The sequence below is a fragment of the Phyllostomus discolor genome, chromosome 4, assembly GCF_004126475.2.
Source record: "Phyllostomus discolor isolate MPI-MPIP mPhyDis1 chromosome 4, mPhyDis1.pri.v3, whole genome shotgun sequence".
Taxonomy (NCBI): domain Eukaryota; kingdom Metazoa; phylum Chordata; class Mammalia; order Chiroptera; family Phyllostomidae; genus Phyllostomus; species Phyllostomus discolor.
The window spans coordinates 108,606,989-108,620,096 of NC_040906.2; the positions used below are offsets into that span (position 1 = coordinate 108,606,989).

Below are 13,108 nucleotides of genomic sequence, written 5' to 3' on the forward strand. Positions count from 1 at the left end.
CCAAAGGGGGGCTTCAGCAGGCCCAGGCCCTGCTGGAGTGAATCCCACTTTGTGGGCTCAGCCCCCCGCACTCAGCAGCTCATGTGCTGTGCTTGTGGCCAGACTCACAGCCAGTGGGCCTGGGGGTCAGCCCCATCCACAGACTCGCCAGCAGCAACTACCGCTCAGCTAACTCAGGGGGACACCCACACCCACACCGGGGACGCTGCTGTAAGAGCAAACATAAATATGAGTAATAAAGTGGTAACAACTTCATCCCTATCAATAATCACTTAGTGTAAATGGATTAAATGCTCCCACCAGTGAATGGATAAGAAAACAGGACCCAACACGTGCTGTCCACACAAGACCCGCCTCAGACTGCACGAAACAGACCAAGAGTGAGGGGGCAGGAAGGACGTCTCAGGCGAACAGAGACCAGCAGACAGCTGGGGCGGGGGATCTCTCTCAGACGGAATGGACTCTGACACAAAGGCTGTGATAAGAGACCAAGTACATTTCCTAGTGATGACGGGATCAACCCAACAAGAGACTGTGACCCTTGTAACATTCACACACCCAACACAGGGACCCCTACACACGTGTGTAAAGCCAATACTGATGGACATGGAGGGAGAGAGTGGCAGTGGTACAGTCACAGGAGGGACTGTCACACCCCCCTGTCATCAGTGGGGAGATCTTCCAGACACAAATCAATACGGAAACGGTAGCTTTCAATGGCACATCAGACCTGAGGGACTTGTGGGTATTTTATAGCATTTCACCCCAAAGCAGCAGAACACACACCTTTCCAAGTACACAAGAAGCATTTCCCAGGACGGACCGCATGTTAGGGCACCAGACAAGTCTCAGTGAGTTTAACAAAATTGGAATCATATCAAGCATCTTCTCTGACCAAAATGGTTTCAGACAGAGAAGATTTGGTCCGTGTATACAGTGGAGTGTTACTCAGCCATAAAAAAGAATGAAATCTTACCATTTGCAACAACATGGATGGACCTAGAGAGTGCCATGCTAAATGAAATATTTCACCTATATGTAGAATCTAAAAACAAAATAAATGCACAAAGAAAATGGGAACAGACTCAGATACAGAGAACAATCTGGTGGTAGCCAGAGGGAAGGGGAGGGGAGGCCGGGTGAACAAGGTGGAGGGATTAAGAATTTCAAGTTGACCACCTTTGTAGGGGCTGACTAAAGTCTGAACAAAAATATATTCAATTCACTTAAAAAATAATTTGAAAAGCCAAAGATCTTATTTAAAATGTTCAAATTCTTTTATTATCAAAAACAAAAGTAAAATAATTATATAACTTAAAGTTTTTTTTTCAAAGTGGAGTCAGAAAACAGTTCATGGGGACGGAAAGCACAGCACAGAGAACACAGTCAGTGACACAGCGATGGCTGAGTGGTTCCCAGTGATGCCACCCACCAGGGACCACTGTGTACAGTATCTGGTGTCTCATCACTATGCTGACACTAACATAAAATACTACTGTCAACTGTAACTAAATTATTAAAATAAATGAAAGTGCCCCCTCTCCCATCACTTTGCACTGATTGTCTGCTGTGAGTTATTTTTTCTCTGTCTCTTCTACCACTTTCTAACACACTGTGAAGGTTCTTTCTCTAGAGACGGCCTCAGCAGCGTCCCCCACCCACACACTCTTTGTGATGGGACCTGGCGTCCCCTGTCTAGAGGAGGGGACCCCACAACCTCCCCTCGGACCCGTGAGTGGCTCTGACGACTGGGACACGAGGAAGGGGACAGGGACTGAGGCTGGGGCTCTGACAGGAGGAGCCTGTGGTTTCTGACTGTGCACTTGGAACACGCCCTCCTGGGAGCAGGGGCCCGGCTGGGAGCAGCCAAGCCAAGGGGAGGAGGGGCCCCAGGCCACCTGGTCAGCAGCCCCAGGGAGCTCCCAGCACAGCCAGCACCTGATGAGCCCGTCAGGGACCCTCTGCAATGTTCTGGACCAGCCGGGCCTCCAGGGACAGCAGCCCCAACCCGTCACTCAGGGCAGAGGAGCTGCCCACGGACCCAGTCAACCACAGACAGGAGAGAACAAAAGTTTATCGTCGGCTGTTTGCTCCCCAGCGGCAGGTAACGGGAACACAGACCACGTAATCCCCCACCGTCAGTGTGTCCTCATCACCGTCTGTCCTCCCCGTCAGGCTGTGGGCACCAGGAGAGCGGGCGTGCTGTCTGTTCGCATTGAACGACCCCCAGGACTAAGGAGAAGCCTGGCGCAGGGGCCTCCCTGAGCCCGTGAGTGAGCGAGTGCGCACGCGCTGGGACCCGGCTCCTCACAGCTGAGTCTGGGACCGGGAGGGGCTGCCAGGGTTTGGTTTGGGGGCTGCCCCAGTCTGCTCCGGCTGCTGTAACCACATACCACCGGCTGGGCGGCTTAAACAACGTAAGTTCATTTTCTCACAGTTCTGGAGGCTGGAAGTCCAAGGTCAAAGTGCCGGGAAATCTGGCTTCTGGTTGAGGGCCCTCTTCCTGGCTTGTGGAGGCCGTCTTCTCCCTGTGCCCTTACACAGCCTCTCCCCTGTGTGAGGGGGGAGGGGGGCAGGGCTGAGTTTTGGAATCTGAGGTCTTTTTCTCCCATAACCCCACCTGTCCTATCAGATCAGGGCCCCGCCCCATGACCTCGGTTGACCTTAATGGTCTCCTTAAAGGCTCTGTGCCTAAATACAGTTACATTGGGGGCTGGTGGTTCAGCACACAAATAGTGGGGGACACAACTCTGTGCATAACAGGGGTCCCCTATGACATGTGCATTTGCTACCTACCAGCTGGTCTCCATCCCCTGAGCCCCTCATGAAGCGTGATGCTGGGTGCCTCCCCAAGCTCTGGTCTCACCTCAAAGCACAGAAGATGGGTGGCACCTGGCCACCAACCACCTCTCATGTCTCAGATTGCAGCCATGGCTCATCTGCCACACACAGGGCTCTGGGGTGCCCTTCCCTGGTTTGCAGACCCCTGTTTGTTTGGGCTGCTAAAACAACACCATAGACTGACTATAAATAACAGAAATGTATTTCTCACAGTTCTGGAGGCTGAAAGTCCAGGGTCAGGGTACCAGCACATTCAGGGGCTGGTGAGGGCTGACTTCCTGGTTCACTGGCGGCTGTGCCCTCACTGTGTCCCTCACTGTGTCCCCTCAGTGTCCCCTCACTGTGTCCTCTCACTGTGTCCCCTCACTGTGTCCTCTCACTGTGTCCCCTCACTGTGTCCCCTCACAGTGTCCCCTCCCTGTGTCCCCTTGCTGTGTCCCTCACTGTGTCCCCTCAGTGTCCCCTCACTGTGTCCTCTCACTGTGTCCCCTCACTGTGTCCCCTCAGTGTGTCCCCTCACTGTGTCCTCTCACTGTGTCCCCTCATTGTGTCCTCTCACGGTGGGCAGGGCGAGGGAGCTCCCCAGGGTCTCCCTTATCTGGGCTCTGAGCTCCTGACCTAATCACCTCCCAAAGGCCCCACCTCCACACACCAGCACCTTGGGGGTTAGGTTTCAGTGTGAACTCTGAGGACACAAACATTCAGTCCATGGCACCCCCAGGGTGGTGGGACCGTTGTCAGGGTAGAAATGAGATTTAGGGCCAAGGCTGCAGGGTTCCTTCATTCAGGGACTGGGGGCAGCAGAGAGCAGGGCCTGGAGGGTCCAGTCTGTGCATGTGGTGCATGGGTGACCCCAGAGGAAAGAGAGGGGGTTCCAGAGTCCTCGGGCAGTGAGCTGCAGAGGGTGTAGGGGACCGCCCCTGGGAAACGGGCAGCCTGGGTCCCATCACTGAGGTCCCCGTAGCCCACAGTGGGTGCAGCCCACACCCACGTTCAGCACCGGGTCCTCAGGGGCCCTCAGCCTGGCCCAAGGGCTTGTCCTGTCCTAGGGCAGGGAGGGACCATGAAGGCTGTGACAACCTGCTACTCAGGACTGGGCGCAGACATGGCAGGGAGGTGCTAGTGCAGTTAGTGAGACCCTGGAATCCCCAGGAATGTGGGGCCAGGGCTCATCCTGCAGGAACAGCACAGCCCTTTGCTGTCTATGACCTGGAGGACCCTCTCCAAACACGGACAGGTGTCCCCATGGCCAGCCCTCCCCTTGCTGCTCTCCTCCTGGCTCCTTCCTCTCTCCCCCCTGCAACCCCTGCCCCTCTGATGTGCTTACTTCCATGTACCCTGACTTCCTCAGGACCATCCTCTCCTTCCCGGACCTAATGCCCCAGCCCCTGCCCCCACCCCATGTTCTGAGACTCACTGGACTGATTCCCAGGTGGAGGGTCCGGTAGCTCCAGAGGGAGCAGCAGGAAGATGTGACAGGGACTTGGGTGTCCCAGGCCCCATTCTGGGGTACTAAGGGCACCTAGTTAGTTCATGGGGTCCATCCTGGACCTGGGAACTGTCCTGGACCTGGGAACCTGTCGTGGCCGGAGGACCTCACCCTTCCCTGAGGGAGGGTCCACGGTGACTCAATGCGGATGGAACACTAAGTCAGTGTGGGTTGTGAGAAACTTTTCACCCGGAGCCTGACACTGGATGGGGACCCAGTCTTGCGTTCAAAGCCCTGTTCTGGTGCTGGGAGCAGATCCTGGGAGGGATCTGACTAAACAGCAGAAAGGGGAGGGAGGGCGGTCTTCTGTCGTCTGCCCTGTGGCCAAACGGGGGCGCCGCCGCGCTGCTCACAGAGGTCTGACTGCTCCCTGGGAGGGTCTGTGCTGTGAGTGGTCAGAGGTGGCTGACTTGGAGGCTGAGCACAGGGTCGGGGATGAAGTAGCTTCGAAGCAGTCCTGGACTCCACAGGTGTCAAGGTTAGGGACTGAACAAGGACTGACAGAGAGGAGTGCTCAGGAGGCTTGGGCCACCTCTGAGGTTTCCACCTCCCACTGCTACCCCTCTCTCCAGCCCCGTGATGAGAACAACCCCGGGAAAGTGAAAAGAAACATTTTATCTACTTTCTGGTTTTCATGGTACCCCTTCTTGATGTATCAACAGTAACAACATTTGTGGAGGTTTTCCTCAGGAAGGATACACGAAAAACTGGTAACATGCTCCTCCCTGGCAGGGATCCCGGGTGCCTGGGGTCTGGGGTGGGAGGAGTTTCCACGGTTGACTTCTTGTGTTGTCTGGAGTGAGCTTTCCTAAATGTGTTACATTTGCAAGGCCCTTTGCAGGTCAGGTCCAGGTGTCACAGCTGTGGCCGTGTGACAGGCCCAGATCCAGGTCCTCCCCGTGTTCCTCCAGCCCAGGCGCCCAGGCTGTCACATCTCAGAGCCAGCACTGCTGGTCCTGGGCCTGAAAACCTGTCAGCAGGAAGCCCCTCCCTCCCTGGCAGTGTCCCCAAGCGTCCTTGCTGAGCGGCCCTCCCTTCACTGCCCCTGCCCCGGCCCCTCCAGCCTCTCTCCAACCCCACCCGCTTTGCTTTTGCTCACACCCAGTTCACTAACACACATTTTCAATGTATTTATTTAATCATTTACTGTCTGTCCCTCCATGAGAACACAAGCTTTATGAGGACAAGGACAGGGATCTGATTTTCACAGCTGTATTTCCACGAAATCAGCTTTCCCTGAAAGCTGATTTTGAAACATCTGTTGAGTGAGTGACTGAGTGAAGGCACGGACTGCACACACCCTGCTGCGCACCAGCACACAGACAGTGCGCCCACAGGGACACAGTCACACACACTGACGTTCTCACACACACACACACACACACACTGACACACACACACTTAAACCCTAACTCCCGTGTAACGACACACTGTGAACAAACACCCCATGTCAGCGTGCATCATCATTTCTAGCGTTTTCTCCAAAGGACGGTGAGAACTTACCTAAAAGACACCTGAAGTTTGAAAGACCAACACGCTGGTCACTGTAGGTTTAGCCATTTTGGTATTCTGTCCTATTTTACTGATGGAATGTATTTCTGTAATTTTTGCTGACGCATTTGAAAATCACCTGCTATCATCATGACCCTCTCCCCTGAATATTTTGGTATTTATCTCTGAAAAAATAACCTTTCTCTTCAAACAATATTATTACACTCTGGAAAATAACTGCAATTCCCTAATATTATAAATATCAGAGTAACATAAACTTCTCCACATTATCCTGAAAATGGCCCCCATTTGGAGAGGAGGAGGCTCAGGGACCTTGGACCTTCCCTGATGCCCCCAACCCCTCCCGGCACCCCTCCCTCCTTCCCCTGGATGGTGACACCAGGGAAACTGAAAGTAGGCCATTTTCCTCTCCTCCCTACTTCTGTCTTTTAAACTCAGTTTTTGAAATGAAATCATCTCTTATTGTGAACAGCATCTCAAGGTCTACATCCTCCCCAGTGTGGGTACCCACATCAGGACTGTTGGGACGAGGACCACAGCTGCCCTGGGCCTTCTGTCCCCTCAGCAGGACAGGAGAGGGGCCCCGTGCCAGGGTCCCACCTGATGCCCCAGAAGTCACTCCTCCAACGGCAGCTGTCCCACTGAGAACTGGAGTGAGCACAGCCCCTCTCTCAGGGTTCAGAGTGAACTCATGCATGTCCTCCAATACCCCGCCTCTCCCCCAGGCCCTCCACCCCACAGTCAGGGGTCAGGAGTGGGACTGAGACCCCCACCTGACCTCCTCATCCCCACCCACAGAGCCCAGGGAGAGCCCAACCCCTCACTACACCTCCGCTCACTCACTCACTGCCATCCGCCCTGAAGCCTCCAGGACCAACCTCATCTGTCCTTGTCCCTGTCTCAGTCACCCCTGGTCCCCAAACACCCTGCACCTCGTCTCCACAGGCTCTGCAGCCCCCACTCTGTCCCCTCCCATACCCCCTCCTCTCCAACCCCTGAGACCTGCCCACTGTGCCCCTGAGTGGTCAGCCCAGGACCAGAACCTATACAGCCCTCCCCCAGGACGAGGTCCCTGCACCTCGCAGCTCTGCCAGGAGCCCGGGTCTCCCTGAGCCCACGGCCCCCTCTGAAGTCCTCCCACGGGGGTCCTCCCTCCCTCTGACCTGGAGCCCTGGGCGAGGAGGGGGGTGGGGTACTGGCTCCTCCTCTGCTTTGACCTGTTCCTCCCCCTCCTCCCTAGCACCCTCTGTGTGCCATCAGACTGGAGCCCCCACTCCCCCATCATAGGGATTCCCTGGGAGTGACCCCAGGCCACTCCCCCATTTCTTTTAGCTCCTGGCCCACTGTCACCTCCCAGAGCGCTGCCTCCTTGACCCTCAGTGATGTCAACACCATCAGAGGTGGGAGACTGAACAGTGGTCCCCAGAGACGCCCAGCCTGGTCCTTGGAGCCTGTGAACAGCTTTCCTCACGTGGCAAAGGGACCTGGGCGATGTCACTGAGGTTAAGGACTGTGGGACAGGGAGACTCCCACATTATCTGGGTGGGCAGTCAGGTCACATGAACCCTAAAAGTAGAGCCTCCTGAGCTCTGCAAACACCGGCACAATTATGTGATCACAGGCTGTAATGTGAGCTCAGCAAACCTTCCTCACAGCTGTGCCTGTTTCCAGGCCCGAGTCGTCACCCCAACCACTCCTGGAACCCACTGGGGTCCCCGTCTGTGGTCCTGCCATCTGTGCACTGTCCCTCACCCCTCGGGGTCCCCTCCTCCCTGCTTTCAACCTCCATGAGGCATCATTTCAGTCTGCCGCTTGGCTCCCCCCTGCTCTGTCAGCCTTGCCTGGGAAAACCGCCCAGCTGGTGACTCGACCTCCGCCTGCCCCGCACCTGCCCCGCACCTGCCCCACCAGTCACAGGAGGCTGCGGCCCCACACAGCCATGCTGATGCTGTCACGTTAATGTCGTGACTCAGACCACGGGGCGGGGGATTTCCACGCACAATTCCTCCGGGACCAACGAGAAAGCCGCTGTCCCTCCACCCTCATTCCCAGGGCCGCTCCTCTCCGGGGTCCAGTCCCCGGGGGGTGAGTTTCCTTCTAGAAGAGTCCGGGGGGAGGTCAGGGGTGGGAGGCAGAGTCCGTGCCCGGGAGAGGGGCTTCGGGGAACAGAGGGGAGGGAAGGGGGCTGGGCCCAGCCTGGGGGTCGCTCCCTGGTTCCCCCGGAGAGACTCGGGGCCCAGACTGGGGGACGCGGTGCGACAAGGAGCTCCCAGAGCAGGAGGAGGGGGATCGGGGCAAAGTCCCAGGGGCCCGCCCCGGCGCTCAGGGTCTCGGCCCGAGGGCGGAGTCTCGGCGGGGAAGCTCCGAGCTGGGGAGTCCCGGTCTCCTGGTTTCACTTTTGCATCTCACAACCTGCACGGGGGGCTCCTTCCCGGATACTCGTGACGCAGCCCCAGTTGCCTCTCTCATTGGTGGCCGTTGTCTAGAGCAGCCAATCGGCGTCGCCGCCGCTCCCCGACTATAAGTCTCCGCAGACCCGCCCAGACGGAGCTCCTCCCCAAACCCCGAAAATGCGGGTCAGGCGGTCCCCGAGCCTCCTGCTGCTGGTCCAGGGGGCGCTGGCGCTGACCGCGGCCCGGGCGGGTGAGCGCGGGGTCGGGAGGGAGCGGCCTCTCCGGGGAGGAGCGCGGACCGTCAGGGGCCTGGGATCCCGCTCTCCGTCCCGTCGACCGCGGACCCGGCACCCGCGCCGGGGGAGCGTCGCCGGTCTCACCGCTCCCCGCCCGCAGGTCCGCACTCCCTGAGGTATTTCGACACCGCCGTGTCCCGGCCCGGCCGCGGGGAGGCGCGGTTCCTCGAAGTCGGCTACGTGGACGGCACGGAGTTCGTGCGGTTCGACAACGACGCCGCGAACCCGAGGGTGGAGCCGCGGGTGCGGTGGATGGAGGGGCCGTGGGTGGAGCGGGTGAGACGGCAGTACTGGGACGAGAACACGCGGAACGCCGAGGGAACCGCACAGGCTTTCCGAGGGAACCTGCAGACCGCCCTCCGCTACTACAACCAGAGCGCGGACGGTGAGCGCGCGGGGCCGGGCCGGGCACGACCCCCATCCCCGCGGACGGGCGGGGCCGCCCCGAGTAACCGCGTCCGAGCTTCACCCCGAGAGGAGCCCGCGGGACTCCGACCCGGTTCGGTTACGGTTTCGGTTTCGGTTCCGGTTCGATCCCCGCGGGTGGGGGCGGGGCGGGGCGGCGGGCGGGGCTGACCTCGGGGCGGGGTCAGGGTCTCACACGATCCAGAGGATGTACGGCTGCGACGTGGGGCCGGACGGGACCGTCCTCCGCGGGTACAGTCAGTTCGCTTACGACGGCGCCGACTACATCGCCCTGAACGAGGACCTGCGCTCCTGGACCGCGGCCGACACCGCGGCTCAGATCACCCGGCGCAAGTGGGAGGCAGCGGATGTGGCGGAGAACGAGAGGAACTACGTGCACGGCCGGTGCAGGGACTCGCTCCTGCAGTACCTGGAGCGCGGGAAGGCGGCGCTGCAGCGCGCAGGTACCGGGGCTCGCGGGGCGCCCCCTCCCTCGGGCTGGGCTCCGACGGGGAGACAGGACGCGGGACCGGGGCCAGAACCCCCTCTACGTCGGGAGACCGAGTCCGCCCGGACTTTCAGACCCGGGACCCGAGGGCGACCCGCCTTCTCTGAGGGACGCTCGGGGGGCAGCCTCTCCGGGGGCAGCCTCTCCGGGGACGGAGGGACGAGCCCCGAGGTCTCCGGTCAGTGGATCCCTCCAACCCGGCTCTCCGCAGCCCCGTGGCCGCCTTCCCACCGTCCCCCCGCCCACCAGTCTAGACCAGAAACACTTTTCTTCAAGCGACCGGCCTTCACCTGGGCTGTGTCCCTCTGGTTCTAGAACTTTGTACAGACCAGGGGATCCCCCCAGGTGCTTCAGTCCACCAGGGGATCCGCCCAGGTGCCTCTGTGCAGGCTGGGTCTGGGGTTTGTACCACCCCGCACTGTCCTGTCCAGTCTCAGGATGGCCACGGGAACGCTGCTGGACTGGCCCACGGGCGTGAGAAGCCCCCGAATTTCCGATCTTCCTCCTCAGACCCTCCACAGGGACAGGTGACCCGCCACCCCACCTCTGAGCGGGAGGCCACCCTGAGGTGCTGGGCGCGGGGCTTCTACCCTGCGGACATCGCCCTGACCTGGCGGCGGGACGGGGAGGACCTGACCCAGGACACGGAACTCGTGGAGACCAGGCCCGCGGGGGACGGGACCTTCCAGACGTGGGCGGCGGTGGTGGTTCCGCGTGGGGAAGAGCAGAGATACATGTGCCACGTGCAGCATGAGGGGCTGCGGGAGCCCCTGATGCTTGGATGGGGTAAGGAGGGGCCTCGGGGGACTTCAGCAGGGTCAGGGCAGGACCTGGGGGTCAGGGCGGGACCTGGAGGGCAGGGCCCTCACCTTCCTGTCCCTTTGCAGAGCCGCCTCCTCAGACCAACACCATCATCATCGTTGTGGGTGTCATCAGTAGCCTGGTCCTGCTTGGAGCTGTGGCGGCTGCAGCTGTGATGTGGGGGAGGAGGTGCTCAGGTAGGGTGGGTGGGGTCTCATATCTTGTCCCACTGGGGGTCTCAAGCCCAGGAGACGTGTGTGTCTCACTTCATTAAAGGGAAGTATCCTGTTCACTCATGTGCTTGACAGTCTGGGGCCCTGCTGGCTACACTGACTGGTTAGGAAGGCACGTGTGAGATAAGGGACAGATGTGTCACCCTGATGACTCTGGGGATGGGGACCTGCTTCCCAACAGTCACAGGCTCATGGGGAGGGTCCCTGCTGAGGACAGACCTGCAGGAGGCCGGTAGGTCCAGTTCCTGCACATGAATTTCTCTCAGGTTTCCCCTGTCTTGCCCTGGGTCTGTAGTCAGAGTTCTGGAAACTTCCCTGGAGTCCAGGACCAGGGCTTCCTGCAGGACCCCAGGGCCCTGCCTCCTCCCTGGTGTCTCACAGGGTGTTTTCTTCCTGCAGGTGGGAAAGGAGGGAGCTACGCTCAGGCTGCCAGTGAGTATGGAGGGGGGACCCCTGAGACCCTGTGTTGGTGCAGACGGGAGCCCATGGGGGGACCTCCCTCCTCATAGGTTCTCCTTTGCTTTCCTGTCCTGGGGGCTCTGACCACATCCTGTTTTGTGCCACCCCAGGCAGTGACAGTGCCCAGGGCTCGGATGTGTCTCTCACGGCTTCTAAAGCTGAGACCCTGACATGGGGAGGGTTGGGACAGAAGGGATGGGACTGAGTAATGGGGGGACTCTATGTGACTATGGAACACAGGGTGGGCTGTTGGACAAGGTCACCACCTACAGTGACCGATGGACATTTGTTCACAATTATTTTCTTCTCCAGCGTGAGACAGCTGCCCTGTCAGGGAACGAGTGATCGAAGGTTCCTCACACACACACACCTGCCAGCCCGTTTGTGACTTCAGGGACATCTCACTTCTCCTTTTGCAACTGGCATCTGAATGTCTGTGTTCCCATCAGCATCACTGAGGAGGTGAGAGGCCGGCCCACCCCCTCCACCAGCCCCTTCCCACACTCCCCTGCTCCAGGAGAGGGGGGCGGGGCCTCCCAATTCCTGTCTGTGCTTCCTGGTGCCTGAGCTGCAGCTTCTCACTCCCTCATTAAAATAAGGCTCTGGATGTAAATTTGTTTTTTAAATTCTTGCCCTGAATGATTGATGTATTAATTAAAAAGTTGAAGATCCTAAATTTTGAGAGAAAATAAATGGAGTCATCGAGAAGTTTCCAGAACCTTCTGTGTGTTTGCTGCGCTGAGTCTGTGGCAGGGACAGGAGAGGCTGTGAGGACCGAGCGTGGTCGGGGCTGTGCCCAGTCAGTGCTCATTGCATCATGGGCTTTGACGTGGTCCCTCCTCTACTGGGTTGCCCTCTGCCCCTTTGTCCTGTCCCTTCAGTAGAACCTTGTCCCAACAGGACCTGGGATCACAGGAACCAGCATCACACGGGCCTTGTAAACTGTCCCCGTGAAGCCCGTCTCCAGGACCGCGGGCAGCGAGGGCTGTGTGAGGCCGGGTCAGCCGAGGCTCAGGCCTGGGTCGGACCCTCAGCCCCATCTTGTGGGTCTTTGTTTGTTGCTTCTTTGTTTCTGTAGAGCAGCAGGACTGCGTTTGTCCTTGTTAGGAGTCCTGGTCTCATTCTCCTCTGGGTGTCCCCTGTCTGCCAGCAGCAGGGGTGTTTTGCCTGTCACTGTCCCCACCAGGCCCAGGGGTCCCTGCACACAGGAGTCTGTGGTACGAAGAGATGAGTTGTCAGACTCGTCCTGCTCCTGCCTCCTCTAGGGCTTGGCTGATCTTTCATCTCGTCCTAAACTCTCAAAGGAACTGGGTTCTGGACTGAGCAGAGCTGGGATCCCATAATTTCCCATCCTGGATCAGTCCCCATTGGAACCCTGCTCTGCTCACCCGTGCCCTCCCCCTGCCCTTTGCTGCAGTGCTGGCTGCGGTGCACACTCCAGGATGCACAGAGTGGGGTCTGCTGTGGACTCGGGGGAGCAGCTCTGTGGGGAAAGTGCTGGGGCGTCGATGTCAGTGTGAGTGCACATGGGGCTGGAGCTGCCACAGAGCAGCTGTAGTTGAGGCTGAGTTAATACAGACACAGCCTGCAGCACAGGGAGGTGCCCTACCCCGACCATTTGTGAAGCAGTGGTGGCTGTGTGACAGACGTGTGGCACTGGGTTTGCATGTGGGGACATCACTGAAGCACAGTTGGGATCACTGCTGGCCTCGTGGGGCCCGTGCTGTGTGGGGAGACAGTGGGTGTGAGCACAGCACACAAGGAGGTGTATGTGGGAGGGGGAGTGGTCTGGGAAGACGCAGGGGGGACAGCAGTCCCCAGTGTGGGCTGTGGGAATAGGGACGGCGGCTGCTTGATGTGGTGGTCAGTGTGGGCCTCAAGGGAAGGTGGCCTTGAGGGGAGATTTGAAGGACATGGGACATTACCCACCAGGATGTATGGAGGAAGTTCTGTCCAGTCAGGGGACCCTCCAGTGCAAATGCCCCAGGGCAGCGGTGTGTCTAGAGTCTGGGGAGAAGGGGGAGGGGTGGGGGTCAGTGTGGGAATGGAGCAGGGAGTGACAGAGATGGGAGAGAGGCATGGCCAGACCACATGGGCCTGGAGGACGTTGGAAGGGCATGACTGTGCTCTGAGTGAGGGGGGGTCAGAGGACAGTGTAGGGCAGGAGGGGG

The 13,108-nt window shown here is 58.9% G+C and overlaps 3 protein-coding genes across 7 annotated transcripts in view; 1 reads left to right on the plus strand and 2 right to left on the minus strand.

Moving 5' to 3' along the window:
- The window catches only part of LOC114490215 (patr class I histocompatibility antigen, A-126 alpha chain-like), a 223,389-nt gene that overhangs the window by 142,033 nt on the left and 68,248 nt on the right, over positions 1–13,108 (minus strand). The window lies entirely within an intron of this gene.
- LOC114493931 (patr class I histocompatibility antigen, A-126 alpha chain-like) overlaps positions 1–13,108 on the minus strand; it is a 189,334-nt gene that overhangs the window by 1,510 nt on the left and 174,716 nt on the right. The gene's annotated exons all lie outside the window — the stretch shown is intronic.
- LOC114489982 (class I histocompatibility antigen, Gogo-B*0101 alpha chain-like) lies at positions 8,370–11,584 on the plus strand. 2 transcript variants are annotated; one of them, XM_036024013.1, is made up of 8 exons: positions 8,371–8,485; positions 8,632–8,916; positions 9,125–9,400; positions 9,955–10,230; positions 10,332–10,442; positions 10,878–10,910; positions 11,048–11,093; positions 11,248–11,583. In XM_036024013.1, the coding sequence occupies exons 1-8, from the start codon at positions 8,413–8,415 to the stop codon at positions 11,252–11,254; spliced, it is 1,107 nt and encodes a 368-aa protein (XP_035879906.1). In that variant the 5' UTR covers positions 8,371–8,412; the 3' UTR covers positions 11,255–11,583. The 2 variants fall into 2 exon arrangements, with proteins under 2 accessions (XP_035879907.1, XP_035879906.1); XM_036024014.1 differs by lacking the exon at positions 9,955–10,230 and having other exon boundaries at positions 8,370–8,485; positions 11,248–11,584.

What these genes read in the sequence shown, in the direction of transcription:
- LOC114489982 (XM_036024013.1), top strand. Translation starts at nt 8,413, where the DNA reads ATGCGGGTCAGGCGGTCCCCGAGCCTCCTGCTGCTGGTCCAGGGGGCG. An exon ending in GGCGGCGCTGCAGCGCGCAG is followed by an intron (nt 9,401 to 9,954) that starts GTACCGGGGCTC and finishes CTTCCTCCTCAG; the next exon opens with ACCCTCCACAGGGACAGGTG. An exon ending in GCCCCTGATGCTTGGATGGG is followed by an intron (nt 10,231 to 10,331) that starts GTAAGGAGGGGC and finishes GTCCCTTTGCAG; the next exon opens with AGCCGCCTCCTCAGACCAAC.